General features: G+C 32.9%; 2 protein-coding genes and 1 long non-coding RNA gene across 4 annotated transcripts; 2 read left to right on the top strand and 1 right to left on the bottom strand.

Annotated features, from left to right (window-relative positions):
* The first annotated feature begins 267 nt into the window (after window positions 1-267).
* LOC145949673 (uncharacterized) lies at window positions 268-9,351 on the top strand. The gene is made up of 3 exons (XR_014428060.1): window positions 268-1,216; window positions 2,130-7,298; window positions 9,155-9,351. It is a non-coding gene; the product is annotated as an uncharacterized LOC145949673 (long non-coding RNA).
* Window positions 9,352-17,415: 8,064 nt separating this feature from the next.
* On the top strand, window positions 17,416-20,014 carry LOC109805135 (large ribosomal subunit protein eL8y). Of its 2 annotated transcripts, XR_014427713.1 has the most exons (7): window positions 17,416-17,566; window positions 17,639-17,888; window positions 17,984-18,153; window positions 19,186-19,314; window positions 19,468-19,560; window positions 19,661-19,879; window positions 19,910-20,014. XR_014427713.1 is itself a non-coding variant. In XM_020367124.3 (6 exons), the coding sequence occupies exons 1-6, from the start codon at window positions 17,564-17,566 to the stop codon at window positions 19,790-19,792; spliced, it is 777 nt and encodes a 258-aa protein (XP_020222713.1). In that variant the 5' UTR covers window positions 17,416-17,563; the 3' UTR covers window positions 19,793-20,014. The 2 variants fall into 2 exon arrangements, 1 of the variants encoding a protein (XP_020222713.1); XM_020367124.3 differs by having other exon boundaries at window positions 19,661-20,014.
* An 855-nt stretch (window positions 20,015-20,869) lies between these two features.
* Window positions 20,870-27,098, bottom strand: LOC109805068 (putative methyltransferase PMT3). Its single transcript, XM_020367017.3, has 8 exons — window positions 26,913-27,098; window positions 25,624-26,129; window positions 25,101-25,265; window positions 24,807-24,989; window positions 23,903-24,497; window positions 22,714-22,826; window positions 22,358-22,578; window positions 20,870-21,586 (listed from the first exon to the last, which is right to left on the bottom strand). The coding sequence occupies exons 2-8, from the start codon at window positions 25,897-25,899 to the stop codon at window positions 21,265-21,267; spliced, it is 1,875 nt and encodes a 624-aa protein (XP_020222606.1). The 5' UTR covers window positions 25,900-26,129; window positions 26,913-27,098; the 3' UTR covers window positions 20,870-21,264.
* Between the last annotated feature and the right edge of the window lie 199 nt (window positions 27,099-27,297).

Below are 27,297 nucleotides of genomic sequence, written 5' to 3'. Positions count from 1 at the left end.
AGAAAAGGACCAACATATCTCTTGAAGAATGTGAAATTTCAGAGAAAGTTTTTTCTAGATTGACACATGCAGAATTCCTTTTTTTTGGTACCTAAAAGGTGATAAATTTTTTTCAAAATCAGCTAAAAAGTGACAATTTAGTGAAATAAATTTAATGTTTGCATTTATTACACCAATGGACATTTTTCCTCACAAGTAACGAAAGATGAAGACATATGAAACAAGTCTATGAAAGATGTTCAAGAATTTGCAACGATCATTTTTATGAAATGTAACATCTCAGTTTTCAACATGATTATTACTATTATTATTATTATTGTCATTATTACTATGTGGTATTTGGTCATAATTTGGTGGTTATATTTTACTTCAATTATAGATAATTCACACTCCATTTATGCTTAGAAAGATATGTGTGTTGTTAGATCTAATTAGATAGTTGTGAAATTTTTTTTTAGAATCATTTCTCGCTGGGCTGACTGACTAGTCTCAGTGTCCGAGGCATAACTTGGGCTGTGATGGTCCAAATGATGCAAAATTGGTGTCAATGGAAATCTAAGAGAAAAACGCACAACTTTTGCAGAAATAGCCATTTGCAAAATCGGTCGTTTAGGAGGTCAAAATTGGACTTTTATTAATACAATTGTTTCTCGCTGGGCTGATTGGCAAGCCTCGGTGTTTGGGGTATAACTTGGTCGGTGGTTGTTCAAATGATACAAACTTGGTGGCTATGGAAAGATAAGAGCAAATCCTACAACTTTCATGAAGGAAATATTTTCAGATTCGGCTGTCTATAAGGTCCAAATCAGTAGCCAAAGTCGGTGCGGAAAAGAACATGGCACCAACTCCATTAATTCACACCAACTCCATTAATTCATCCCACCAACTTCTATAATTCATTCCACTAATTCATTCCACTTAGTTTTGTCTATCTTTTTCTCCATTATTTTACATTTTTTTAATGTGTTTTGGAGGCTATAAATAGGCCTTCACTTCTCCATTGCAAACCATCCCAAGAAACACTTCTCATTCTCATCCTCTCTTCTCTCATACTCTCTTCTTTCCTCTTCTTCTCTTTGAAGACCAAGGGAAATCTAGAGGAGGAGGTTCTGTCCTAGTTTTAGCTCCGGCCCCTATTTTAGACGGAAGGAGCCTTGGGGAGGCAGCTGTGCTATAGTCTCAGTTTCTGCCCGAGTTTCAATTCAGGTTTATCCAAGTAAGGGTGGCATTTATAAAATTAATCTAGTATGGGTAGTACTTATAAGACTTAATCTAGTATACATGAGCATGATAGGAGTAGTATAACTTTTAATATGCTATTTTGTTTGTATGAAGGTTGTTATTTATTTAAATTGATGGTTGTTATTTATTCAAGTTGGTGGTTGTTTTGGATATTTAATTTGGCATGGTTATGATTATGTTTATATATATAATTATGAAGTATGTGTATGTGGTTTGGAAAAGTAAATAGGACTGAGAGGAGTAAGGTTATGGATGGGAGGTCTCTTGGTGAGATCAGGGATATAATCTTTGGAGAAAATATGGTATTTCGGAATCCCATTGTGAGGATTTCCAATTTGGAAATTTTCCAAGGATTATATAGTAAACCGCTTCAGATGTTAGGTGGATTCTGAAGTACTCCTCTAAGTATCTATTTGCTACCGGTATGGGTCTGGGTCGAGTCATACCGATGGATGAGGTGACCCCACCAGGGTTACGTGACGACGTAATCCAACTGTATACTTTCCATGAGAGGTTAGGCGTGACACATGGGTTGCTGACATGTTTCACCTTATCAACACTTGGTTTGGATAGGTGTTGAGGCCAACATTTGGTTTGGATGTGTTGGTTACATCATGGATTATACGGTGGTGTGACTTTGCTTTGGATGTAGATTATGTATACATATGGTATGGATTGTATACTATGGTTATGGATTTCTTTAATTAATATGTATGCATTGGCATGGAGGTGTATACATTATATTGGTTTATATCTATCTTGGAAATACATGTTGGCTTGAATAAATAATTGTTAAATGATATTTATACTATGGTTGGTTTTATACGTGCTAACCCTTATGTTTCCATGTGGTGGAACTGTGATGATCTCACTATGTGGGGGAGCAGATTAGGTGTGAGGCCATGGGATAGCAAGGAGTCTTCTGGGTAGCTGCTTTGAGAAGTGGCTAGGCTTAGAGCTTGACCAGCACCTAGGGTGTTTCTGTTGATGGTTAATGTTAATATATTTTGGATGACTGTATAATTTTACTGAGAATGACTAATATATTTATGTTTGCTATTATGAAAACAATTTTTACACTCTAGCGTAGCTGGCTTTTGCTCTAATATTTTCTTTATTATATATTATTTATTATGATTGATGATTTATGTGATGACCTAAGGTGGGTTGTTACAGTTTTGGTATCAGAGCTGGTCAAGTCTCTTTAGGATTTGTGGGGAATGGTCTTGTTATGTTTCCGTTGTATGGAAACGAATTTTTGAAAGGAACTTCATGAGTAACTCATGAGTTTCTTAATCTTGATTAGGAATTTCTTATGAGTTTCGTGTAAACTCATAAAGTTCTTTGACCTTTTTAGGATGACTGGTAGGGGAAATCATTCTAATTCTTCTTCAAGCATGGATGGGCGGCAAATTGCTCGAGCTATGGAGCTAATTGCTGCTACTATTGGATAATAGAATACTTTATGGTGAGCTTAGGTACCAATAGTATGAATAAAGCCTTGATAATCAACTAGAAATTATTGACACCTTAGATTTAGGTGAGACATTGATTTGGCAAGAGTTTACAATTAATGGAATTTAGGAATCTATAGTAGTAGTGATTGAATCCAAAGAGGTTGTATCTGAGAATTGAAGTTTTGATGGGAGATTGGAACGTTCCTTGAGTGTTGGTGCTTGCATGATAACTTTTATGGTTGAGGTAGTATGTGAATTTTATTTTGTGAGCTGTTTTGGTTTAGGATTGTAATGAAAAGCTTGAATATGAGTTTAAGGTGGAAAGGAGTGAGTTTGGAATGATTAAGGTATGTTAGTACACTAATGCTGTATGATATGGGGATTATTTTTGTTGAAATTTTGTTGTACCAGTATGAGTATCATATTGATAGAATCTGATTTTGTGGTCTTTATGAGAATTATGGCTTTAGATACTATCTTTCTAATGGAACTGGAATCAGGTAAAAAGCAGGTCTAGAACTCTAGTTATGACTGCTTTGGTGATCAGAAGTCTAGTTGTTAGAGCTGAATATACTTGAAGTGATTGTTGAAATTTTAGTTAGGAAGGTGATCTTTTTGAAATCTTAAGAGTTGTAGCTTATTCATTTAGCTTTCATTTAAGACAGGTTTGAAATCATTTGGATGAGTATAACTCTATAGATATATACTGTCATGATAGGCATAACAAGGATAAAATAGATTTGGTGATGTTTTGAGGTTTGGTCATTGAAAGGTTGATTAAAATGATATGCTTGGTTCATGGTGATCAATTCATATATGCTTAGGGATAGTATATGTGAAGGAAGTATTCTAATATGAATTGATATGCAAGTATGTGACCTTATGGATCAATTAGTGGATATTTGTGTGTTAATGAAAGGTTTTGATCTTAGGATGTGATACCATCATATTAGAGTTAAGTGTGAAGATATATCCAAGATAAACTTAGGCTAGATTATCTAAGTATGACTCTGATTGTATTAGGTGCGTGTTTTAGGCCATGTAATTTCTTGTGAAGGTTTAACATAGAGCTACCTAAGGTAGAAGTTGTAGTGAGAGATACCTAATTCAATTAGTAAAATTAAGAGTTTTCTTAGGATAATTTATAGGAGATTTATTAAGTAAATTTCTAAGATAGCAGTTCGAGGTTTAGGCTACTCTCATCTCACTCGCCTCTACTACAGGAATCGCTTTGCTTTCTTTTCCTATAGCTACTAAGATAGATTCGGGAAGAGTGTTGATGCATGAAGGAAAGATAGTAGCTTGTGATTCTAGGCAATTGAAAATTCATGAGAGGAATTACCTTACCCATGACCTTGAGTTAGCAATTTTAATTAAGATTTGGAGACACTACATATATGATTCTAAGCTAGAGGTTTTTAGCGATCATAAGAATTTTAAATATCTATTGACAAGAAGAGATAATTGGAATTTTTAAGGACTAGGATTTTGATCTTAATTGTCATTTGGGCAAAGCTAGTATGGTGGTTGATACTTTGAGTAGAAGACCTCTAGATATATCTTCCCTTATGGTTAGAGAGATAGATCTTTTGGTTTGGTCTAAAGATTTAAGTTTGGCTTATGAGGTTACCCTTAGTAGTATGAGACTAGGTATGACTAAAGTAACAAGTGAATTATTGAAGGAAATTGGAGAAGCATAATTAGTTGATTCATTTTGAAAACAAGACAAGAGGATATAGGACAAGGTAGTGGATAAGAGCTGCCTTCGGTATAGATGAGGTGGTAAGACTTGGAGATTGATTCTGTGTAAAACTTACGCTTAGGCACATGATTTTTGGAGAGGGTCGTAGAAATGAAAATATTATTCTGGCAGATACCTTGAGTAGGATGATCTTTCGCCTACCACATTTGATGATTTAAGGGTTGGATTTGACTAAAGAACTTAGAGACTTAAGCGTGATGTGTGAGCTCACCCTTAGGAGCATTGAATTTAGTATGTTGAAAGTAACTAATGAATTAATGGACGAGATTAGAGAAGCCTAGGAGTTAAATTCTTTCTTAGTGAACCAAGTGGAGAGGATTAGTAGGGGTGGGTATAAATAGCCCTTTACGAGTGGAAATTGATGATGTTTTGGGGTTCAATAATAGGATCTATGGCCTAGTAATCTTGAATTTAGGAAGATGATCTTAAAGGGAGGACACAAGTGTTCTCTTAGTATCCATTGAGGAGCTACTAAGGTGTATCAAAGTCGTGCAGTGGAAGCATGGTGGCCTTAAGTGTAGAGAGGAATAGAGGATGGTGTGTACTCATATTTAGTATAGTATAAGTCTGAGACAGAACATTAGGTGCCTTTTAGGACTTTTGTAGCCTTTAGATGTTCCTATTTGGAAATGAGATAATGTGTATAAACTTTGTTGTGGGTTTTCCTAGGAAGTTTAGGAAGAATCTTGAACAAGATATGGATGGAGTTTTAAGGTACAAGTGCAGAATTTGTATTCCACAAGATGCAGAATTGAAGAAGTTGATACTTGAGGAAGGTCATAAAAAGCAAGTTGAGTGTACATCAGGGTATGACAAAAATGGTGGAATGGTATAAAGAGGGAGGTGGCCGAGTATGTTGCATCTTGCATTGTGTCAGAAAGCTAAGGTAGAACATCAAAAACCAGGAGGTTTATTATAGATGATGGAAGTGCCAGAATGGAAATGGGATAGTATAACTATGGATTTTGTTGTTGGATTTCCAAGGTCTATTAAGAATTGTGATTCTATTTGGGTGATTGTGGATAGATTAACTAAGTGTGCTCATTTTCTTCCAGTGAATATAAAGTGGTCCTTGGAAAAGTTAACTCAGTTGTATATTAAGGAGATTGTTAGATTACATGGTGTGCTCTCCAGTATTATTTCTGATAAGGATCCTCGTTTTACTTCTCGATTTTGGCAGAGTTTGCATCAGGCATTAGGGACTAAGTTGAGACTCAGTTCTGCTTATCACCCACAGACTGATGGACAGTCTCAGAGAACTATCCAATCTTTGGAGGATTTGTTGAGGGCTTGTATTTTGGATCATCTAGGGAGTTGGGAAGAAATGTTACCTTTGGTCGAGTTCACTTATAATAATAGTTTTCACGCAAGTATAGGAATGACACCATTTGAGGCTCTATATGGGAGGAAATGTAGAACACCTTTGTGTTGGTTTAAAGAGGGAGAACATGTATTTTGAAGGTGACTCCTACCACAGGTGTGGGAAGAGCTATTAAAGCTAAGAAGTTGAATCCTAAGTTTATTGGGCCGTATCAAATTCTCAAGGGGATTGGATCAGTGGTATATCAGATTGCATTACCTCCATTCCTGTCTAATTTGCATGATGTGTTTCATGTTTCACAACTGAGAAAGTATATTCACGATCCGAGTCATGTTTTGGAATCAGAGGCAGTACAAGTTAAGGAGAATTTAACTTTTGAGAAACAGCCAGTCTCAATGATAGATAAGAAAGTTAAACATTTGCGGAGAAAATCTATCAATTTGGTAAAGATTATTTGGGATGAGGTTACTAATGAAGCCACTTGGGAGTTGGAAGATAAGATGAAGGATCAAATCTCTTTTCAAGTAAGTGAATTTTCGAGGACGAAAATTTTTGTTGTTGGGGAGAATTGTAACATCTCAGTTTTCAACATGATTATTACTATTATTATTATTATTGTCATTATTACTATGTGGTATTTGGTCATAATTTGGTGGTTATATTTTACTTCAATTATAGATAATTCACACTCCATTTATGCTTAGAAAGATATGTGTGTTGTTAGATCTAATTAGATAGTTGTGAAATTTTTTTTTAGAATCATTTCTCGCTGGGCTGACTGACTAGTCTCAGTGTCCGAGGCATAACTTGGGCTGTGATGGTCCAAATGATGCAAAATTGGTGTCAATGGAAATCTAAGAGAAAAACGCACAACTTTTGCAGAAATAGCCATTTGCAAAATCGGTCGTTTAGGAGGTCAAAATTGGACTTTTATTAATACAATTGTTTCTCGCTGGGCTGATTGGCAAGCCTCGGTGTTTGGGGTATAACTTGGTCGGTGGTTGTTCAAATGATACAAACTTGGTGGCTATGGAAAGATAAGAGCAAATCCTACAACTTTCATGAAGGAAATATTTTCAGATTCGGCTGTCTATAAGGTCCAAATCAGTAGCCAAAGTCGGTGCGGAAAAGAACATGGCACCAACTCCATTAATTCACACCAACTCCATTAATTCATCCCACCAACTTCTATAATTCATTCCACTAATTCATTCCACTTAGTTTTGTCTATCTTTTTCTCCATTATTTTACATTTTTTTAATGTGTTTTGGAGGCTATAAATAGGCCTTCACTTCTCCATTGCAAACCATCCCAAGAAACACTTCTCATTCTCATCCTCTCTTCTCTCATACTCTCTTCTTTCCCTCTTCTTCTCTTTGAAGACCAAGGGAAATCTAGAGGAGGAGGTTCTGTCCTAGTTTTAGCTCTGGCCCCTATTTTAGACGGAAGGAGCCTTGGGGAGGCAGCTGTGCTATAGTCTCAGTTTCTGCCCGAGTTTCAATTCAGGTTTATCCAAGTAAGGGTGGCATTTATAAAATTAATCTAGTATGGGTAGTACTTATAAGACTTAATCTAGTATACATGAGCATGATAGGAGTAGTATAACTTTTAATATGCTATTTTGTTTGTATGAAGGTTGTTATTTATTTAAATTGATGGTTGTTATTTATTCAAGTTGGTGGTTGTTTTGGATATTTAATTTGGCATGGTTATGATTATGTTTATATATATAATTATGAAGTATGTGTATGTGGTTTGGAAAAGTAAATAGGACTGAGAGGAGTAAGGTTATGGATGGGAGGTCTCTTGGTGAGATCAGGGATATAATCTTTGGAGAAAATATGGTATTTCGGAATCCCATTGTGAGGATTTCCAATTTGGAAATTTTCCAAGGATTATATAGTAAACCGCTCACTAGTAGAAAATAAGTATATTACGTCACCCCTTTTACGTCGGAAATACGAAAATCCGACGTAAAAAAAAATGCGGTGGCATTTTTGTAATTTTTGCGAACTTTTTTACGTCGCACCTGGTAAGGTGCGACGTAAAAAGTCCAATCTACGTCGGACCTTCCCAGGTGCGACGTAAAAAGTCCAATCTACGTCGCACCTTCCCAGGTGCGACGTAAATTTACGTCGCACCCTACCAGGTCCGACGTAAAAAAGACGCAAATTTGAATAAGAGAGCGCGAGGCACACCGCGCGCATTCACTTTTCATTTTTTTCTCTGTAAACCCTCTTCCTCTTCGTTGTGTAAGTCCCTCCGCCTCCTACTCCTTCGGTCCTTTCTTCCTTATAATTTTTCTATCATTCAGTCTCCGTTCATACGACAAAAACAAGCAGTTTGCGTTCATACGACTAAATGTGTATTTTGAACTTATTATGTGTGTTTCTTTATATATTTTGAGTAGGAACAACCAGTGGCTGAAGCCAAGCCTGAGGAGAACAGAGAAGAGAAGCGATTCTGGGAAGAAAAGCGATTTCTGGGAGGAAAACGCAGAAGAAAAGCGATTTCTGGGAAGCAGAACGGGCCGTTCTGCAAGGAGAACGGCCCGTTCTGCAAGGAGAACGGCCCGTTCTCCAAGCAGTATGGGCCGTTCTCCAAACAGAATGCCCCGTTCTGCAAGGAGAACGGGCCGTTCTCCAAGCAGAACGGGCCGTTCTGCTGCATTATTTTTCTTTTTTTTTAAAATTTTTACGATTTTTTACGTCGGACCTGGGTATGTCCGACGTAAATTTACGTCGGTTTTTGACCCCCGACGTAAATTTTACGTCTCCCGCTTCTACGTCGGACGTTTCCCTGACGTAAAAACCCCTAAATAACCGACGTAAAAAGGGTCTTTTGTACTAGTGGCTTCAGATGTTAGGTGGATTCTGAAGTACTCCTCTAAGTATCTATTTGCTACCGGTATGGGTCTGGGTCGAGTCATACCGATGGATGAGGTGACCCCACCAGGGTTACGTGACGACGTAATCCAACTGTATACTTTCCATGAGAGGTTAGGCGTGACACATGGGTTGCTGACATGTTTCACCGTATCAACACTTGGTTTGGATAGGTGTTGAGGCCAACATTTGGTTTGGATGTGTTGGTTACATCATGGATTATACGGTGGTGTGACTTTGCTTTGGATGTAGATTATGTATACATATGGTATGGATTGTATACTATGGTTATGGATTTCTTTAATTAATATGTATGCATTGGCATGGAGGTGTATACATTATATTGGTTTATATCTATCTTGGAAATACATGTTGGCTTGAATAAATAATTGTTAAATGATATTTATACTATGGTTGGTTTTATACGTGCTAACCCTTATGTTTCCATGTGGTGGAACTGTGATGATCTCACTATGTGGGGGAGCAGATTAGGTGTGAGGCCATGGGATAACAAGGAGTCTTCTGGGTAGCTGCTTTGAGAAGTGGCTAGGCTTAGAGCTTGACCAGCACCTAGGGTGTTTCTGTTGATGGTTAATGTTAATATATTTTGGATGACTGTATAATTTTACTGAGAATGACTAATATATTTATGTTTGCTATTATGAAAACAATTTTTACACTCTAGCGTAGCTGGCTTTTGCTCTAATATTTTCTTTATTATATATTATTTATTATGATTGATGATTTATGTGATGACCTAAGGTGGGTTGTTACATGAAACACCTAGATAAAGAAACTTGAAGATTCAAAAAGTACAGAGACACACACAAAGAAACTTACATGAACACAATTATTTACTTCATTCTATAAAAAGTCTTGTACTTAATTGATTGTATTACATCTTGATAGTAAGATAAAACAATATTGTTATTTTTTCAGCTTTAACTTTGAGTTATTGATTTGAGTTTGGAGAGACTTGTCTATAAAAGAATACTTGGTTGTTATAGGTAGAAGAGATTTTGTGTTTAAAGAATATTTAGGTAGTTGCTTGAAGAGCTAAGTCGAAGAACACTTAGGTTGAGACAGAAGTGACTTGTGAAAGAATACTTATATCTTTGCAACAATAGTAAAACTTGATCAGGTTGATTAAAAATTAGATGTAGTCTCAATGATTGAAACAAACCAACATAAAAATTTTATGTTCTTTTTACTTAATTACTCTTCATCCACACTTGCAAAGTCTTATTATTAGTTCATTGTTTCAAAAAGTAATGAGTTTTTTTTATTGAGACTATTCAACCCGCTTCTACCGTTGAGTTTTTATTGATAATATTCAACTTTCTTCTAATGTTTTTCTTTTCTCCACAATTAATATGTAACATTTTGACGGTTTAACAAATGTTATGACACCTCTAAAAAAGTATCAGAAAATATTTAAAATAAATATCAATTATTTGTCTTAAAGTAAATATTAGAGACCAAATTAAATTTATGATTTCAAATCTTGAAGAGATGAAAATGAAAAAAAAAATAAATTAAAATCAAAATTTATTTATTTTAAAGACAAAAACAATGATTAATTTCAAATTTTAAAAGTATAAAAAACAAAGAAAAATTATAAAAATCAAAATAAAATTCACATATTTTATTAAATTGAAAACATATTTAAGCAAATAACATTATAACAATTGCATTCATTTGATTAATAAAAATTTTTATTTTCGATCCCAAAGTCCAATCGAAATTTCAATATAAGCCTAAATATATACTTTTTTTTAATTCATACTAGATTTATATTAATCATTTCAATGTCATGTCCTTCATGCTCATTAGCAACGTCGATTTTGTCGACAAAAGAAATATTGGTATCGATCTAAAGTACTACTTGAGAATACATCAATCCAAATAAATAAATAAATAATTGCCTTTAAGAATGAATTTAGCTATTGAAAATTTTAATTTCAATATTCTATGATCTTTTTTTGTTAGAAATTATCTCTTTAATTGATATTTATATGTTTAGATAAAGATACAATCCCACTAATTTGGGATCACGTTATTTTAACATTAGGATTAACACGGATTCATTATTCAGGATGCATATATATTATACTATTTGTAAATAAAGAACATATCCCCGATCCCTCGGTACCTTTTTCTTGACTTGGAACCACAACATAATCGATCCTTGACCCATTTTCTTCAAGAATGGAGGGAGAGAAAGCATCAACACCAAATTCTTCGAGCAATAGGGATTCCTCAGAACCATACTTCATTATTCATCATTTTGACTACCCCGGCCACATGCTTGCACCAATATCAAATTAAATGGAGCCAACTATCCCTCATGTGGAGCATGTCAATGGTTCATACCCTTGCAGCCAAAACCAAGTTAGATCTTGTCAATGGGTCGATTCAGTAAAGACAAAACCAGCTTTCTTATTAATATGGTTTCAATGTGGAAAACCAATTTCTTAATGCTTGTTTAAGATCATAAAGAGAATTGTTGAGTCAACATACAATGTTCTCCCCCTGTCGGCAAAGCTCAGGTGGAGATGGGACTCAAGATATTAATATATCATCATCCAACTCCTAACATAGGCTTTCCAAAGAGCAACTTCAACAAATTGCTCGTGCTCTATCCATGATGAACACAAATGGTGAGAATGATGCTTATGCAAATGTTGCATGTTTGTATCCCTTTTGTAATGGTTCAATTAATTCTGTATTCACAAATCCTTGGATCTAGGATAGTGGAGCCACTAACCACATTATTTCTGATTCAACATTTTTTCACAAAAGCTGAACCATCACCAATATCCCATGTCAATGGGTCTTCAGCCACTGGCATTGTATCTTTCATCCCGAACTAAACGATGTTTTATGTGTGCCTTCATTTCGATTAAATCTGGTGTTATTTACTAAAGTGATTAATTGCTTCCCTAAATTGTTGTCATTTTATTCCCTAGCTAACGTGGTGGTCTTCATCACATGTCACCTTTGCAACTAATACCAACCTCTCATCAAGTTTCCCAATCCATAGATCTGTGGCACATGCTTCTTGGCCATCCTTCACCATCTCCTCTTAAATTAATTTTCCCATTGTTGTCTTCTAATATATGTTTTGATAATAATCGTAATGTTTGTTCTATGCATGGCAAAACAAACTAGATTGCCATTTCCTTCAAGTCATATATATCTACCAATACACTTTTTGAATTATTACATTGTGATGTTTGGGCTCCAATCAAAGTTCCTTCACACATAGGAGCACGTTTCTTTCTTATTATCATGGACGATTTTACAAGATGCGCATGGGTATTTCTTATGCAAAAGTTTGAAACTCACAAGCTATTACAAACTTTCATTCAATTTTTCAAAAGCGGGCACGTCATTATGTAGTTAAACTATGATCAAATTAATATTAATTAAATAATAATAATAATTATTATTATTTTATTATTGATAAAATAATATTATAATTTTATAATATTAAAAATTAAAATAAAATATTATTTAATATATATAATACAGTTCATGTATAATAATGAACTAAAACACAAAAATATCCATTAAATTAAATGTGTGAGTAGTGGAGACAAATTAAAACACTAAATCACTATATATAAATGAACTATTATATTTTCAATAACAAAAATTAAAACATAATACCATCAACATTTTAAATCCAAAACATCATATATTAAACTACAAAACTACTCAAATATAAGAAAAAATAATAAATATGTAAAAAAAAATGGTATTTTTTAAAATGTAGTTATATATAAGTCATTATAAAAATATTAATTAATATAAGATTTTAAATAAAAGAAAACTTACATCTTTAACTGGAGAACTCAAGTGAGTAGAAAGTTCATAGAATCACATTTCTCCCAACAAGTTAACAATTTGATGTTTTACTTTATTCTCAATATTTTGCTTCATTTGTTCTTGTTGAGCATCAATCAATTGTCTTTAGGATTGTAATTCAATTTGTAGTTGAATATTGGTCTCCTATTATTTTTTAGTAATATCAGTCAATTTTCGCACTTGTAAGTCTCTAAATTATTTCCTTGATTTTGAGCATTCTCAAGTTGATTTAAAAAAAAAAAATATTTTTGTGAAAATTTCTTAGTTATTCTTGGACTACCAACACCCGTATAGTGGTTTGATTTTCTTCCTAAAACCATGACAAAGTGTTCCACCATTGGTACATGGGCCTTTGAAATATTTTCTTAATATGTATCACTTACATTCTTTAAATCTTCCTATAAAAAATAAAATAAAATAAAAAGTTTTATAATGTTATTAAAAGCTTCACTATACTAGTTTACAAATAGATATAAAAAAATTGCACAAAAGGATTATTACTAACTACCAATACATAAAGAAAATTGCAACTATATATAATATGCTATATACAACATATATATAATTAATATTTTATATTTAATAACAACATAAAGTCTATAAAATAATCTTTTACTTACTATAATTTGTTCTCTATTTGGAATGCACCAAGTCCTATTAGATCTCATACATGTTACTTTTCACACTTCCATAGCGTTTGACTATTCATCAGTTTTGGATTCTTATTTTTATTTAAATTAAATATAATTAGATCATATAAGTAAATTAATAATTAAATTAAAAAAATAGTGTTGAATGGATTTATAAATTTGCAAACTTACATTTATTAATATCCTATCCTATATAAAAATAAAAGGGGTAATTGTTTTATATAATGGATGAAGAATTTTACATAAAACATTATCATTTCAAATGTCTTTTGCACAATTAATTTTATACCAGTAATTGATTTCATCTCTCGCTTATTTTGATTAACTTTATTTTTCAAGTTCCTTTCCTACATATGAATAGAAATTATTTATAATCGTATAAATATAAAATTATAAAAAAAATAATTTGCTTCAATGCATATATTCCTTGACCTCATGAGATAAACTTAATACATCCTATGTCACGTGAATATTATAAGAAAAATAAAAATAAAACATTATCAAACCAAATTTAAAAATATAAATTATGTTGAACAAAAGTAATAATTGTATTTTTCATATGTTTTCACATTTCATCTACATTATCTTTAGCTATTTCACTCCAACTATTAACTTGAGAATGAGCTTTTTGGTATATACAAACTTGGGCCTCTGACTTCAAATATTTTGCATGCATATTTTTCACGTATCTTATAAAATGGTAGAGGAAATTGGATGTTAATATTTTTTCCTTTTTCCATAAGCTTTTCTTTTTTCTTTTTAAATTTTGCATTAATTGTATGTTTACGTCCTTTCCTAATAATATGATCACCTAGAATAAATAAGATAAATTACTAACACTTTATAATAATATTATTTTATTTATTCCTAAAAAAGTGTCATAAAAGTACCTAAATTAGATTCAATTTGTTCTAAAGTCATCACTTCTGAGGCATAAGTTGCACTATTGAGTTGAAACTCATTCACTTGTTTTTCAACGTGAATAAATAGACTATTAGAGACTTTTTTAGAATTTAATGTCAATGATCTCATCATCCATCAATTACAATAATTAATTATAAAAATTAAAGGTAAATACAAATTACATTATTAAATATGTATACAGGAATGCCATAAACAAATTAATGAATTGTTGATGCATTTCAAGTGTCAATTCAAAATGATAAGGGTTCTCTAAAATTGGTATCCTCTAAGAACTACAAAGTGACTACCCAAATACAGATTTTCTAAAATTCTGTTAGAGGATATAAGACTATGGGGTACCATACTTGGTTGATGGTATTACAATTACAATGAAAAAAATTGCAATACTTGCCTTTCTTTTTTGTGACACTAAAAGCATTTTCAACGACATCATCATTATCGTTGTTATCCTCATTAAAAAAATTTGATCAAGTTCTACTTCATCTTCAGTTATGTAGTCTTCATCATCTTTTTCAACTTTTTCTTTATTTATGTTCTTAGCATTTTGAATTAGACTCTTAAAAATGGAGGAAATTTGGGGTAACCTTAAAGCCTCCAATCTTGCTCTATTATTTGTAATTCTTTGCATCCTCTGCTGCATATACTTGGAAAATTCAAGTTTTTGACATTGTTTTTCCCTTCTTCACTACAAGAAATAAAGCTTTCAATATTAGATATTAAGTTTGTATTAGCATTTAAGCAATCCAATTGGAACAATAAAATAATTCAATCTTTAAAATTATTGATTCTTCGTTTTCCAATTGTGACCCAACTCAGTCATACAACAACAACAATTGAAATAATATAACATATTTATGTTAAATTTTATTTTATATTGATGTTAGTTGTTTGAGTTGATAACGATATAGAAAATCAATAAATTTATTTTAAAATTGAGTTGTATCATTGTTTGCTTTGAGTTGATAACATTTCATTTGCAACAAGATATCAAATTATTTACAAAATATCCTAAATATTAAAATTTTTATAAAAAAGATAAATTTAATTATGTTAACTCGATTGACCCAATTTAATCCAATCCATTCATGTTCGGGTTAGGTTAGATTAAAAAAATATATGCACAAATTTGATCCAACCTGACAAGTTTACACACTTATCTTCAATATATTTTATTTATATTTCATTATATTTCTATCACTGTAATTTCATAAACCTTACTTTTTAATCTTTATAATTAAAAATATTTCATTTTAATTTATATATATATATATATTATAATTTTTAATCGCTATAATTTCATAAATGTTACTTTTTAATTCTTATACAATAGATAATAAGTACAAAAAAACAAAAATATAGTATGTATGAAAATTAGATGGAAGATTTTAATTAAATAGATTCATTTTATTCAATATATTAATATCTATACTAATAAATAAAAGAGAAATTTCTTCTTACACTTTTTAATTGCTTTAACAAAAATTAGAAAATCAAGAGTTTTTTTTATAAATATTTTTCTTACATGATTAATAACCTCCTCACACTCTTTCAATAATTACCTACTTCATTATCACTTTTCTTATATTATTTTTAAAACTATAACAGATCAGAAGTCTCCTTACCGCTTTCAATAACTATTTACTACATACTAGGGATGGCAATGAGATTCCATGGGGCCGGGTAATAGTAAACCCGTCCCTGCTCCGCTGAATAAAAATTGGTCCCATATCCACTCCATATCCGTGCGGGTATCCATTAAGTGGGTATTCATTAATTTTTTGAATACCCACGGATATCCACGGACATCCACGGATATTTATAAAATTTTTAAGAAATTAAAAAAATTATATTACAAATAATTTTAAGTTTATATTTTAATGTCATTGAAATATTAAAAATAAAAATTTAATGTTAATTTTGAACTGTTATTTAACGTTAATTTTGTTGAAATAATAATAAAAATTCAAGATAATCAATAACTTAAAATATATCAATCTCACTAGTAAGTTAAAGTCTCATCACAAAGCTACAATAATTCAATCTCATAATTCCAAATGAAAGTAAATATGTTAAAATACATAAATCTTATTGGTCCAATCAAAGCTAGAAAATTAATCAAATTACATCTAACATAATTCTATAACATGCTTAACACATGTCGGTAACTTCATCAACCTCACTTTTGTAAGAAAATAAGATGAGAGAGTGAAGTTTTAGGGTTATGTGGTACAAGGATAATTAGGATATTTAAGAAATAATATTAAACGGGTACCCGTGGGTATGGATATCATCATACCCGCCCCCGCCCCATTTATAAATGGGTAAAAAATTATCCGTCTTCATTATCCGCGGGTACCTAATTAGCCTATCCATTTATTATCCGTAACGAGTTTTATCCACAAATACCCGTGGGTACGAGTATTTTTATCATCCCTACTACATACCTCATCATTTTTTTAAATACATCAAAAGTCACGAAATGCCTCTTTCTTAGAAATGGAAATAGGCCAAGCCTTAAATAAGGCCTATGATTTGCCTTGTTAAAAACTTAATCTGATCCGATTTGACCTATTCAAATTATTAATATTTTATATATATATATATATATATATATATATATATATATTTACTATACTTAAATGTTTTTGTTCATATGAAATCAAGAAATTGAAAATAAAAATTCTAGCGGTCACATTTTTTTCCGCTCTTTCTTTTCATCTTCATAGTTAGTTATTTTGAATATTTCAAATGAGATATTATGAATATTTATAAAGTATTTTTTTATAAGATTATCTTCTTTTATTATACATTTGTCAATACGTATTAATATACATCATGATAAGCATGAGTTGTTTCTCTTATATTAATTTTTTATTTTTATTTTAAACTTTAATTTTTATTAATAATAGAATAGGTATAAAAAATAATAATAGAGTAATCTATATTTTTATCATATAAATTTAAAAAATTCACTTATATATTTAAAAATAGATTTATTAATTTATATAAAATTAAGTTTATTAAGGTATTTAACATTATTAATATAAAATAAAATGTTAAATATGTTAATAAATTAAATTAAACTTTTAAAATAATCAAATCAAATCTAAAAAAAAAAATAAACAATAAATTAAATTTAAACTTTAATTTTATACAACATTCTATATATTAAAAGCATGACCAATTTCATACTCTTACCCTACCAATAAGAATAATAAAATTACTTATTATTCTCTTTAAATTCATTTTTATTAACAATTTGTTTGTCTCCAGAATTTAGTTGGCCTAATCGCAAATTACATAATACCTACGAATTGGGCCAAAATATGACCACTTTGTAACAAAGATGACCCGACAACCCAATGTTTAAAATTGAGTTCCGAAGCAAATGCTGAGTCCTTTCATCCTCAAAAAGAAGAACCTTTCTCTCTCTGTCGCGGCACACAGAGACAATGGTGAGTCCGCGTCACCTTCGTTTTTGGTTTATCATTTTGATCAAACTTGGATGGTTCGATTTTCTATAACAGGCTCCGAAGAGAGGTGCGAAACCAGTGGTGGCAGCGAAGAAGAAGCCCGAGAAGGTGACGAACCCGCTCTTCGAGAAGCGTCCGAAGCAGTTCGGAATCGGAGGCGCGTTGCCGCCGAAGCGTGACCTCACGCGCTTCGTCAAGTGGCCCAAGACCGTTCAAATCCAGCGCAAGAAGCGCGTCCTCAAGCAGAGGCTCAAGGTCCCTCCCGCACTCAATCAGTTCACCAAGACCCTCGACAAAAGCCTCGGTACTACGTCGTTTCGTTTCGTTTCCCTCGCTCCTGTTGTTTTTTTCTTGGTGAAACGGTGCGTTTAACTTTAACTTGGGGTTTTGTGGATGCAGCGACGAACCTGTTCAAGATGCTGCTCAAGTACAGGCCCGAAGATAAAGCGGAGAAGAAGGAGCGTTTGTTGAAGAGGGCCCAGTCTGAGGCTGATGGGAAGCCCGTTGAAGCTAAGAAGCCCATTGTCGTCAAATATGGTCTCAACCATGTTACCTACCTTATTGAGCAGGTCCTTTTTTTTTTTTTTTTTTTTTTTTTTCTTGTTTTCTCTTTTTAATGTTGTAGAAATCGCAAACCTTAGTTGTAATTGTGGCTGTGGACTGTATTTTACGAATTGGATTCAATATCATAGCTCTTCAATTAGAATTGATGTTTTGTCTACTTATTCACATTTAGAGTCTGCTTGGATACGAGTTTAGAAGAGTTGTTGACAATTTATCTACTGAAAATAGAAAGCTTTCTTCGGTAGAGAAGCTGTTAGAAGTATTTTTAGTTTGTATTTAAATAGATTCTTTAAGGATTCTTTTATTTTGAAATTATTGAGATGAAATTTCAATTTGGATGAGAGAACAACACGTTAGTACCTTTGATACTGAATGTATGTTTTATCCTTTTAAAAATCTTGATGGTGGTTTAAATGTGCGATTTGCCTGTGAAATATGTTGGTTGTGTTGTTGTTGTTTGGATGTTTATGATTATGTAAATTATGTTAATTAGTCTTAAGATTTGTTGACTTCATTGCCTTTAGTGAATAATGTTCAAGAGAATTTGGTGTTTGCTGAAGAATGAAGTAGGATGTAATTAAGTGGAACAAAGTTATCGTTCCATTGCTTAGATATTGTATTGTGGAATGGAAAAAAAAAAAAAAAAAAAAAGTGGTTTTGACCCAATCCTTGTCCTTTGGGGGAGAAGGAGAAAAAGAAAAGGGTATTGGAGAGAATGGATTGGAATGCATTTCATAATTTTTTTTCACATTCCAATTCGTTTTATTTTAAATAATTCAAACAATGGAACCTAATGCCATTCCATTTTGTAATGTTCCGTTGCATCTCTTTTCATCAGTCCAAAAATAACAATTTTGCATTGTTTGGAAGGAAACTCTTTCATAGCCAAGCAATACAAGTTATAATTTTTTTTGAAAACTGAATAATAGATTTACTCTTATTTTTGTAGTTATTTTATGCTTGAAGAGAATAATGAATATGCATAAATATTCTCTAGTCATATTTCACTAACAGTTTCTTTTATTTATTTTTGGCAGAATAAAGCACAACTAGTTGTGATTGCTCATGATGTGGATCCAATTGAGCTTGTGGTCTGGCTTCCAGCATTGTGCAGGAAGATGGAAATTCCATACTGCATTGTCAAGGGCAAAGCACGATTAGGAACGGTAATTATATTTATTGACCAAGGCAATTTTTTCGAAACAGAACATGGTGTTTTTGGTTTTTGAAACATTGCTGCAGATATGCTTTTAGAAAATGTGTGTGTATGAATCTATGATTTTCGTCTTATTCAGTTAATTCACCTGCCCTTTTGACAGGTTGTCCACAAGAAAACTGCTTCAGTTTTGTGTTTGACGACTGTCAAGAATGAAGACAAACTGGAGTTCAGTAGAATCCTTGAAGCTATTAAGGTGATTTATCTTATTATTTTGTTTGTTTGGGAGTCTTTTAATCGATGATATTAACTAACTCTGATTGGTTTCTGGGCTTTTTACTTGTTTTTCTTTTCAGGCCAACTTCAATGACAAGTATGATGAATACAGAAAGAAGTGGGGTGGTGGGATCATGGGTTCCAAATCCCAAGCCAAGACCCGGGCAAAAGAGAAGCTCCTTGCCAAGGAAGCAGCCCAAAGAATGTCCTAGATTTACTTGTTTTTACAAGTTTGAGGTTGTCATTTTTCTTTATTTTATATGGGGGCATATACAAGTTAAAAATGTGAGGTTTCACTTCATTTTGTTAGTTCGTAATCCACAAGTACTGATTTTGATCTGTGATTTTCAGTAGCTATTTTATAGACTTAACATGGATTGTTTTCCTTTTTCAGATCAGGAGTTAATATTATCAGTATTAAGATTTTGCAGCAATTTAGTAGTTTTTGGGCGTCTTGTTGCTTAAAACATCGATTGTGGCTCTTTTTTCTGGATAGTTTTTCTATGTTTGTGATATGCGATTAATTATAGCTCTTCTAGTTTTTGAAGCCTATACGTCCAAAAATAGGTATAGGGGGACAAAATATCATAAAATGATTTGCAGCAGTTTAGTAGTTTATGTGCTTCATGTACATGACGCCAACTAAAGGACATATCTCTTGATAATTTGTGTTCTGCCGTTCTGGATTCTGTTTAGGCACCGTCTACGTAGCCTTTGGTAGACAAATTAGAATAGGAGATTATATCATGTAGCTTTTATTGTGTTTGGTATACTTTAAAATAAAACAAAACGGGCCATGTAGTTAAAAAGGTGGTTCCTATTAATCATTTACCTTTAGAAAATATATTATCTTTGGCTGCTTTGCCTTAACTGCCCCGTGAAAAAGGGAGATTAATTTTAAGATGATTTTGCTGTTTAAAATAAGAATAATCCAACAAAAAGAAATTAGTAAATTGAATGCTTACAGGAAGAGCCTCAAATCATCATTAGTTTGGCAAAATCTTCTTAATTTGTGATTAAGGTCCATTCATTCTGCTATCACGTGAAATCATTTTTTTTTTTTTGATGAATAAGAAAGACACGTGAAATCATTTCAAATCAAGGCTTATGTTTTGTGGCAGCATAGAACCAATGTATCTAAGCCGAATACAAAGATCAATTAAAGATTAGAATCTACAAGTAGTACTAATTTAATTTGTTAATTCCTGTAATCTTTGAATATATACATTGATTTTGGAAGACACGGTTTTCCGATTTAAGTGGTAACTTTGATACTGCAAATTGTAATATGAAAACAAGAGACTTGTGATATTTCAAGCAGAAAAATACATGTATAAATATTACACTTTAGTGTGACAAGTCCTAAACTTTGATCACCAAGACAAAGTTTACTATGTGTTGATTATTAAGTAGCTTACATTATACCCAAATGAGGGGCAAAATAATGAATAGCCTATAGAAGCATAATGCATATGGCTTAATAATAACTTGCATCATTAACACAAAAATGAGAATACAAAGAAGGAAAATGATAAATATTATGTAATAATGCTACAAAATGCAGTTGTTGACTGCTTCCAACACTGGGTGCATGCATGCTTGGGATCCGTTGTAGTAGCAGCAGACAATAATATATAAGAGGAAATGAAAAAGCCATGTAGTTGTTGTGGTTGTCTTGTCCTATTCATTCTGTATTCCTAAAGCTTTCAGTGGTGAGCCACAATTTCTTCTGGATGACAAAAATAACTTCATTGTTATCTTGGTCAGATTCAGAACTGGAATCTGCAGTTGCAACTGCTTCCCAGTGCAATGCTGTTAGGTACTTCTTGACGAAATCAATCACATGTTGCTTATCCCTTATGATGATGAAACCAGTAGGCCTAAGCATACGGTCCATTTCAATCAATAGATCTACTGGACTGCAATCTCTCTTTTCAATGTCAGAAAACACGGTCCATGCATGGAGTAAATCATAAGTCCGAGGATATGTTGAATATGCTTCACACCTGTTTAAAAGATGTTATCCATTAAGATATCAGTTTTGTCAATCTCATCCAATCTCAGGTTTTGATACCGAACAATACAAGGGAAAAAAGTTCTCTTGCAATCATTGATTAGAAAATAAATGGTTTAGAATTGTGATAAAATTAAGAGTAAAATGAGTTTTAGATTCCTCAAGATCCAAGCAAAAATGGTTTTAATCCCAACATTTAAAAATGGTGATTTGGTACTTGTATTTCCAAAATGTGGTGGATTTCATCTCTACACCTATATTTCATTTTGGCTTAATAGGGGCAAAATTCATCACATTTCAGAAATACATCAGATATCATCATTTTTAAAATGCAAGGACTAGAACTAAATTTGTCCAACTCTTGAGTGATTTAAAACTCGTTTCATCCTAAAATTAAATACATGCATAACAAACCCTAAAATTAATTAGAATTTTAACCGTTGATTTTCTAATTAATGGTTATTAGCATACTTTAGTCTCTAAAGTGCACTTCCTCACTTTAAAAGAACCAATTCCCTAATAAAAAGATGTCTATTGAATTATGGATACCACAACAGGTTCAACTATTCAAGAAATGAAGTAACAAATCTCAATGGCTTATTTAATCAAATCACCATGTTCTGTCAGAATCAGCTAAGTCAATTAAAATGGATCTTGAAATCAGATATCATCAAATGAGACTAAAAAGGAGAAGTGTATCAAATGCACAAAAAGATATCAAAGATGAAATAAATTTAAGCTTCAGGAGAACCAGTTTTGATACCAGTCATGGATAGACCCTATGAGGCCTCTGTCGTATATAAGCTTAAGTGTGTTTGGTCCATCACGAGGTACAACATTCATCACCCAAATATCCTTGCCTCTAAAAGCAGCTCCAAATGAACCCATGCTTGCTTTCATGTCCATCACATTCCTCAACGTGTTTGATGAAATTTTTGGACCCAACAGATTCCAGTAATTCTCAACTCTTCCTTGCCACAGTTCCTGTACCACAGAACAAAAGTTAAGCATATAGCCTATTTATCTAACTATATATTTGTTATTTCAATAATTTATATGCTTACAGGAACAAGAACCTGATTATAACAAACCAAAGAATAAATTGCATATTCCAATTACCGTATCCTTTTCAAACATTTCATTTGAATAGCCAAAGTCAGCTAATCTAGGAGGGGGAGTAGTCAATCTTGCAGGCCATGGAGCCAATCCACTACCCTTGGCTCTATTGTCATCTGATAAAATCAACAAAAAGCTTTTAATCAGGGTTTACCTGCTTGGATTATCAGCTACATGCACACAAAGCATTTGCAAAACTTTAACAAACAGTAGCTAAGATGATGGAAAAAACTGAAGTATTTCTAATAACAGACATTAATGGTTTAGCCAGGAGAATTCAGCTCAAAACAGATAATTCATGGATAATACAACACAAAACGATACAAAGTAACGACATTGATTATTTTATTTAGTTGGGGGGGGGGGGGTGTTACTATTTACTACTTGTTCTTGTCAACATGAACCGATGAATTTATTAATATTCAGTAAATATATAATATATTGCCATAATAACATAGTTTCTTCTTTGGCCATTTACTGACAATAATCAGATCCCTGTACTGTAATTCAATGTTTTCACTCCCTTCCTTCCTGTTTTCATAACAACCATGGGCGGAACAACTTATCTTGTGGATCTTGAACATGGGATACTCCTCAATCTAATTAGAAGAGATGAAGACGACACGGTTGACCTAAACGGTCATTCAGTGTTTTTTAAAGTCTGTTTGAATACAAATTTTAAAGAACTTTTACGAGCTTCTCTACTGAAAATAAAGAGCTTTTTCTAGTAGAAAAACTCTCAATAACAATTCTATCTTGTATCCAAATTGGCTCTTATTAGTTCTCATAATTTAATATTATCCTACCAAGTGGAAGCTAATTGACAGAATCTGAGAAGGCAAATAACCCTCACTTCTCAGGGACATATCGTTCATTTAGGATATCTACAGCAATAACAGACAAAGAACTCATTTTCACATGGCTCACGGCATCATAGCATAAGAGCCTATTTGAATACAAGTTAGAAACGCTTTTGAGAACTTTTCTACTAGAAATAAAAAATATTTTTCAATAAAAAAGTTCTCAAAAGTTTTTTTAAACTTGTATAAATAATAATAATAATAATATACAATTGGAAGATACACTAGAAAGAAAAGAAGCAGCAATATATTGCTAGTCAAAAAGAAATAACTATAATTTGTCTTCAAGGCATAGAAATATATTTTATATAGCACGAGAAAAAGGTACTCACGGTCTGAGTAAGGTGTTATGCAGGCTTCCATATTCACTCCCCAAATTGCATCTGGGTCATCATCAGTCTGGCAAAGAGGAGGGCGAGTGCCGGGTTCTCTCTGCATATAGCATTCATTTGTAAGAGGTTTTTGCCAGATGACAGTTTGAAACCTCTTTGCAGCGATTCTCCAACACATACGTGCCACGAGGGTACTCATTTCTCTCCATATCCTTCGATCCTCCTCATCCTGAGCATATGCTTCTGGAGATGAGTATGCAAAATAACCTCCTGGCCTAAGCAACCGGTCTAGCTCAAGTAGTAGTATTCCATCCCTTTGAAGCCAATCAATCCGACATCGAGAACAGTGTGCAAGTTCAAAAGATCTGCTAGGGTAAGGGAGTCTCTTAGTTCCCAAAACACCTAGATATGCAGGAATTCCTCTTTCTAGAGCAAACTGAATTTGATTTTGGTGCACATCATTAGGTGCCACGGACATTGCAATGATATCAGATGAAAGAAGATAAGCTCCAAAACTCGCAACACCGCAGCCAACATCAAGCACTGTCCGCAGTCTTCCTTCATTATTAAGATTATCGTTTGAAAAATTGAGCATCTGGCAATACATACTCACTGTGAGATCCATGAGATGAAAATTTATATAATCAGAATGCCCCAAACAACCAACACTTTCAAACATGGTGCTGAAAAGCCTATTAACTGATGTGATGTGTGTATATCTATATCTATATCTATATCTATATCTATATCTATATCTATATATATATATATATATATCATATTTTCATCAATAAAATGAATGCATACTGGATAACACACACAAATTCCAATGATGCTACCAACTGAAAAACAGAATACATGTACCCTTTTATTCTGCCTTATAGGTATAACCATTAAGCCTTACATTTGCAATTGATGCAATGTACTTGTCAGCTCCATAGTGAAAATGTGTCCCTCCTCCAGGAAACACTATCTTTTCACCTTTTACAACCATCCAGTTCTGGTCAGACTTCTCATGTGCAAGGTGAGTGTGTGGTATGTTTGCTTTCCACACTTCATCTCTGCTCTGTGGCCACTTAATAGGGACCTGAAACACCATAGAAGCAACATTTGTTTGACACTGACTAACATGGGACAAATGTATCAACAAGGATATGTTATAGTCGAAGATCACATCTTGTCCCAGCATATTCTTTACCTTGTATCCTGCCGGAGGAGGAATCAAACAATTGAATCTCCTTTCTGCAGGCGGACAATGTCTCTCATAGTGTTCCATCAAAGAAAGATCCAGTTTTAATCTCATTTGATAGATAAGATGTCTATCTAAGCAAGGAATCAACTCAGAATGGCGATCATCACAAACCTTTCAAAACAGAAGCATTGCAAATTCCATTAGATTGATGATAAGAAAATGCACCACCTTGAACTAGATGGGGGATCAACAGATATTGACTTAGATAACCTTTACGGTAAAGGTAGTGAATCTATCTCATCTGAGCATGAGGAGGAATAGAACCTGAATATGGTGATGAAAATAATGAAAAATTTAATTATGTTGCTTAGCTTTGCCTCTTTCACTATGGTGATGCTGTGCAGCCTGTGCTGCATTGCTTATACATTAAACTACGAGTTTTATTTTAATTATGCCTTGATGAAGAAAAGAGTGTTTGTGAAAAAATATAGTGAATGTGCCTTGAGTTTATGCTTGCACAAAAACTTACAGGGAAACTCTTTGGTATAATATCATCTTCACCATCTCCCTGCACAAGACTTGATGAAGATTCATCTTGCTTGCTATCAGCATCATCTTCTGCACCCAAGTATGTTGCACCAAGTCTTTTCAATGACTTGCTGCCATATTCAAGAGCAGCTGAACCACCATTCTGAGAACCAAATATGGATCCATGGTACACATATATAAAACCAAGAAAGATTGCCGCACCACAAACGGAAGCAATTAAACGCTTCTTAGATCCATCAGGTCTTCCCCTCGACATTTATCAGTTGAAAGTAATGCAAATCCAGATATACTTTTCACTGCTCAGATATGGACTAAAACTGATCACAGCACAAATCTTGTTTCACCAGACATGAAGCACCACCAAATTTACCATCCAAAACAACTCATAAACTAGCAACCCCAATATTCCAAACTAGGTAACATGGTTCAGCTTCCTCACAAGGTTTGCAAGAAATTGACACAGTGATAACTGATTCAAAGATTAACCTGCAAGCAAGGAAGGAGACTGCAGTCAGCAAATAACTACAGGTTTGATTACTAATTAGTCTTCTTAATTAAATCATAGAGCTGAAATGAAAGAAAAGAAAATAAACAAAAAAAGGAACAGGTAGAAATACCAAAACTAATTTATGGCATTATTTAACTGAAGTTCTAACATGCAAAAAAGAGTGTAACTCAAGCTATTTTAATTAAATCCAACAACTCAATCCACAAGATTCATTCTTAGTTTTCAGTTAAATTGTATGCACTATACGGCCCCACAGGAGCGAAAAATAGTAAAGATTAGAAGAAGAAAAATGAGGTGAAAGAAAGCAATGATGACCACGAATCCATTGAAACCTAACCAATGAAAATGCTGGATCCGCAAAGACCCTATGATTCTGATAATTGAATGCGTGATATACAATGAAAAATATGATTCTGAAAACATCACTGGATCAAAATCAAATGTTAATGAGTGCGATAAATGATAACTATTAGACATAGAAATAAATGGAACTCCAGATCTGGCCCAATGGAAAACAGCATCAAAAGGAGTAAGACTAGTTAATAATTCAACCACTACTCAATGCAAAACAACCAAAAATAAAAAAATAAAATAAAAAAGTGGAATCTGGAATGCATCATATATCAAAAGCAAATATTTCCATTAGCATTGAAACGACAAAATCAAACAAACCCAGATGGCAAATTGGTCCAGATCCAGCGCAAAATGCAAACGTGATGGCAAATCAGCAGAGAAAGTGAATTGAGAGAAGAAAAACTTACTGGGTCGAGATCAAATCTGAGTGGGTTGTGACAAGAGGAAGTTAAGAACTCAGATTTAGAGAGAAGTTGTATGGAAGGAATGAATAATGAAACGGAGAGGGTATCATATCAGATTTCAGTGTTTGCTTTGGATTTTCTATTTTGGGAAGTGACACGGAGGAAAAGGGAATATGTGTCACAGTGTCCCATAGTTGAGGTAGTTAAATTTAAGGTACTCTCTTTTTTCTGTCCCTACCATGCAAGAAACTACCAAAGCATGATTCGCTCACAAAATTTTGTTAATCAAATTTATAAATACATATACAACTAAATTACACTTAGACTCGATGAAGATTTGAACTTTGCAATAAATGTCAAATCATATATGCTGTCCAAAAAATATATT

This window comes from Cajanus cajan, chromosome 7, assembly GCF_000230855.2.
Source record: "Cajanus cajan strain Asha chromosome 7, NIPB_CcT2T_4, whole genome shotgun sequence".
Lineage (NCBI taxonomy): Eukaryota > Viridiplantae > Streptophyta > Magnoliopsida > Fabales > Fabaceae > Cajanus > Cajanus cajan.
Note: the sequence above shows the minus strand (reverse complement) of the source record. Positions and strands in the feature narration are given on the sequence as shown.

Coding starts and splice junctions, on each gene's coding strand:
- LOC109805135 (XM_020367124.3), top strand. Junction 18,154..19,185: donor TTACCTACCTTATTGAGCAG/GTCCTTTTTTTT, acceptor TATTTTTGGCAG/AATAAAGCACAACTAGTTGT. Junction 19,561..19,660: donor GAATCCTTGAAGCTATTAAG/GTGATTTATCTT, acceptor TTTTCTTTTCAG/GCCAACTTCAATGACAAGTA.
- LOC109805068 (XM_020367017.3), bottom strand. CDS start 25,899: ATGTCGAGGGGAAGACCTGATGGATCTAAGAAGCGTTTAATTGCTTCC. Junction 25,266..25,623: donor TTATACCAAAGAGTTTCCCT/GTAAGTTTTTGT, acceptor CTGTTTTGAAAG/GTTTGTGATGATCGCCATTC. Junction 24,498..24,806: donor ACATTGCATCAATTGCAAAT/GTAAGGCTTAAT, acceptor ATGTATTGCCAG/ATGCTCAATTTTTCAAACGA.